At 47.3% G+C, this 4,713-nt stretch overlaps 1 protein-coding gene across 1 annotated transcript; it reads right to left on the reverse strand.

Annotated features, from left to right (window-relative positions):
- Positions 1-702: 702 nt before the first annotated feature.
- On the reverse strand, positions 703-1,650 carry LOC127040831 (olfactory receptor 52R1-like). The gene has a single exon (XM_050935398.1). It carries the CDS (start codon positions 1,648-1,650, stop codon positions 703-705), a length of 948 nt encoding a protein of 315 aa, XP_050791355.1.
- Between the last annotated feature and the right edge of the window lie 3,063 nt (positions 1,651-4,713).

Consider the following 4,713-nt stretch of genomic DNA (forward strand, 5'->3'; position numbering starts at 1 on the left):
TGCTAGAGACCCTCAGTCAGGAGGAAAGAGAGGAAGCTGAAAGCTAAAACAATAAGTCACACAATGATCTCTGCCCTCGGGACTCTGCTGAGACTTAGGGGTCACAAGCTGTATGATGCACAGCCTTGCACATCTGCCACACAACCCTGTACTCAACCCTCAGTTGCTTTTATACAGCTTCCTGGACTCCAGCTCTGCTCCTGATTGTCCTGTTGGCCCCAGTGCTGCATCCACTGCAGGCTACTTGTCAGACTGCAGCAGCTCCTTTCTCAGACTCGGGCAGAGAGAGACCAGCTGGGGGCTGGGGGCTGGGGGCAGAGAGGTGGAGATGATCCAGTGAGAGGTTGGGGATGGGGAAAAGAGCAGTGAGCGACAAGGGTGGACTTTGGAAGAAAAGGCAGAACAGAGGCAGGGCCTTGCTGGTAGAATTAAAAGGGGGCAGGGCCTTGGGGGAATAGGCAGGGCAGGGCATGGGCCCTCAGGGGTCCAGTTAAATGCAGTTGGAAGGATGGGAACCCTATGTTAGTTGTACACAGACCGATTCCCCAGTCTGTCACGTTGACACAGCACAGTAAGGCCAGGAAAGGATTCAATGTCACTTTGACAGTCTAGTAAGTGATTCAGGGAAGTGGGCCCAGGCCTATCTCACCAGCCAGCTCTGAACGCATTTTGGTCTGACAGTTAGAGCACCAAGATTACAATTCAGATGTCTTTATGAGAAAGGAACCAGAGCAGCCTGTCCTGGATCTGTTTGGTCCTCACACCGTAGATGATGGGGTTTAGCATGGGTGGCACCAGGAGGCTCATGTTGCCAATGAGAACATGGAAATGCAGGGCCACATTGTGGCCAAATCGGTATGTGAGGGAGGAGAAGAGAGCTGGGATGTAAAAGGCTAAGATGGAACAGAGGTGAGAGCTGCAGGTCCCAAAAGTCTTGAGCCGGGCGTCCTGTGTGGGGAGGCTGAAGATGGCTCTGAGGATCTGGGTATAGGACACAGCAATAAAAAACATATCCAGACCCCTGACGCAGAATAGCACAAAGAGGCCGTAGTAATTAATGATGTGGGTGTCGGCACAAGCCAGCTTCACCACTGCTATGTGCGTGCAGTGTATGTCGGGGATGATGTTGCTTTTGCAATATGGGCACTGCCTCGCCAGTAAGGGATAGGGCAGTATGAGCATGATGCCACGCAGCACCACGGCCAGGCCAATCTTAGCCACCACGGGGTTTGTCAGGGTGATGGAATGGCTCAGGGGATGGCAGATGGCCACATAGCGATCAAAAGCCATGGCCACAAAGATCCCAGATTCCATCGCTGAGAAGCAGTGAATGAAGTACAGCTGGGTGAGGCAAGCACTGAAATCGATCTCTCTGGAATTGAACCAGAAGATCGCTAGCATTTTAGGCAGGGTGGATGTGGACAGGACGAGGTCAGTGACAGCCAGCATGCAGAGGAAATAGTTCATGGGCCCATGGAGACTTGGTTCCCTCTTCACGATGAACAGGATGATGAAGTTTCCCAAGACAGCTATGACGTACATGGTGCAGAAGGGGATGGAGATCCACACATGAGCTGCCTCCAGGCCAGGAATGCCCAGCAGGATGAAGGTGGAGGGGTTGGTGAAGTCAGTTGTGTTGGAATCTGACATGGAGTAGGGGAGAAGGTGTCCAACACTGAGGGAGAATGGAGTCTCCTGCACGTACTATACGTTCCTCTGATTTCCTTAATGTTCTCAGGCTCTAGGGTGATGGTCGCAGTACGAATGCCTGGATGGAGAGACAATGTTAATATGAGACACTACACACACTATGGGGGGGGGGGTTGTTATGAGGCGTGAAAAAGAAACAAAGCTTTGATAAAACATGTACCGGAGGGAAATATCTCCACTAGAACTCACACTATGGGAAAGACCTGGTTGCCACTGATGGCAGCTTGGCTCATTCTTAGCAGTGGTCAAAACAAAGACAATGTTCAGATGCCTAAGGAATGGGATGGAGAATAATCTGCTCTGGACACACACTCAGTTGTGGACATTCAGTCTCTATAAAGGATAAAGCCGATAGAAAGGGGATTTCTGAGACAGGCTCTGAGAATGCGGGAGGCTGCCAACAGACTGTGAAGTCTGGGCCTGTTTAGTTTAGAGAAGAGACCAGTAAGAGGGTATATGATAGAGGAGAGGAAAATAAAAAATGGAACTGGTGACATTCCAATGGACAAACACAGATCCGTTCCCAACCAGTAATATCTATAGATGCTTAGTGTTTCAAAAGGGCTATGTAGTGAGAGGATGACTCACGGGCGTGGCACCTCCTGCTTGTCATCTCGGGAATTAGCTCTCCAGCATATGGAGCCCCTCCTCCTGGAATCTGGCCTCCGTGTCCCTTCCGGACCCAACTGCCCCTTTACCTTGGGGTCCTTCCCCCTGGCAATACCCCCACATTCTGGATCTCCCCTCCCAAGGGAACCCCCAACCCTCTATGCCCACTTGCTTCAGTGCCTACTGCCACTCATCATCTAGCCCCCGCTCACTGGGGCAGAGTGAAGTCTGTCATGGCCACTCATCATTGGCAAGAGGGCTGGACCAGATGCCTCTGCCTAGTCCCAAGCTGCATCTCTGTAGCCCCGGTACCTTTGTAGGTGTTCACCAAAGCCTGCAGCCTGGAGGTTTACCAGGCTGGAGCTCCCCAGCTCCCTTTGCCCATTTCCCCTGTACTGCTCCGATTCAGGTTCCTCGATCCCAGGCAGCTATCCCTTCCCATGCCAGGGCTAGAGTGAGACTCTTCCAGCTCCTGGTCCCCAGCCCTCTTACCAGAGCCAGCTGAGCCCTAATTCAGCTGCCTCACCTGTGGTCAGCTACACAGGCACTTTCACTCCTTTTCCCAGCCACAGCCCTCTCCAGGGCTGCTTTTACTCTTGGCTCCCCAGGGCAGCCCTCTCCCAGGGCTGTTTTACCTCCTTCAGGGATGGAGCAGGGTGACCACCCTGCTACAGGCTAATTTCCCAAAGCAAAGGTAAAAGGTCAATAAAACTGATGGGGAGGAAACATTTGAAGAGAAAAAAAGAGAAGGAAAAGTGGGATTTCTTGTAGAACATTTAATTAGATTGGCAAAAAGCCACTAGTCCAGAAAGTAGAGAACTTTGGACAAAAATCCAGTTTACTGACAAAGTGAAGGCAGCAACTTGGGGGATGGGATGGGAAGGAATATTTAACAAATAGGGAAAAAGGAAAATAGAGAGAGCAAATAATACAAATTGGAATTTATGAAAATCATAAGGGATGCTAAAAACATTATAGAAAAATCTATGATTCCCAGTTCTAAGGATCACAAAAAGAAGGTTATTAAAGTATATTGAGAACAAAAGAAATCCTAGAAAAGGTTTAGCTCAATTCTTTGAGGGAGAAACAAAGTTTATTAATGTTGCAGGAAAGGTAGATACCTTCAATATATAATTGTGTTCTGCATTCGGAAAGAAGCAGAATGAGAAACATACATCACCTAAGATGATAAAATAGTTTCCAGTCCATTAGAAGACAAGGATGGTGACAAACAGCATCTACAACTGAATCGTAGAGTTCCAAACACCTTAGTTACGACTGGCTGATCAAGAGCACATCTCACTCGGGACCAGAGGTACACGGTGAGGAAGCCGGAGAGACAAAAGGAAAAGAAAAGTGGGGTGGGGGGAGAACAGGACAGATCTGGGTTAAATGTAAAATATTCAGTTAAAAAAGAGAAAGTTTAAAAAAAAGATTTTACAAAATTAAGCAAGAATGGAAAAGCTGGGCTGGGATTAGTTAAAAAAACATAGGAATATAATTAATGCCAGTCAACAACATGGTGTATGGAAAACATGTCTTGTCAGATAAACCCGATTTTATCCTGAAATGAGAACACACTTTTGATCAATCAAGGGAACCAAGCAGATGCAATACACTTTGATTTCTCTGAGGCGTTTGTTTCAGTAGGGGGAAAAATTCAGATAAAAAATGCACACTATACAATATCAGTAGAGCACATGTAAAGTGGACTAAAAACTGGCTAACTGAAAGATCTTAGAAAACAGTTGTCAATGGGCCATTGTCAGTGGATGGAGGTGTTTTTATGAGGTTCTACAGGGATCCATTTTTGGCCCAACGCTATTCAATATTTTCATCAATGATCTGAAAGCAAATAGAAAAACACTGCAGATAAACTTTACTGATGACCTAAAGATTGGCAGATTGGTTACAAAGAGGAGGCTGGGGCAGGCACATTGATTGACCTGGAACATTTGGTGAGCTGGGGCCATGGAAACAAAATATTTTAATACAGACAAATGGAAAGAGATCCTCTTGGAACATGGAATGCAGTCTTGATCCACAGACCAGGGCACTGCATTATGGGACACAGGGACCGTGGAAAGGGTTTAGGGGTCATTGTAGACACCCAATTCATTGTAAGCTCCCAGCTTGATGCTGTTGCCAAAAGCACTGATGAGATCCTTGGATACATAAACAGGGGAGTGGTGAGTTGGAGCAAGAGAAGGATTGTACCTCTGCACTGACTGTTTCCACTCCCAGGTTCCACATTTCAGAAATGATGTTGAAAAATTGGAGAGGGTGCAGAAAGAGCCACAAAAATTATTAGAGACTGGAGAAAATGCCGGTCAGAGAGAGTGACTTAAGGAGCTTTATTTATTCATCTTAAATATCAATAACATACTCTTTAAT

This window comes from Gopherus flavomarginatus (assembly GCF_025201925.1).
Source record: "Gopherus flavomarginatus isolate rGopFla2 chromosome 1 unlocalized genomic scaffold, rGopFla2.mat.asm SUPER_1_unloc_1, whole genome shotgun sequence".
Taxonomy (NCBI): domain Eukaryota; kingdom Metazoa; phylum Chordata; order Testudines; family Testudinidae; genus Gopherus; species Gopherus flavomarginatus.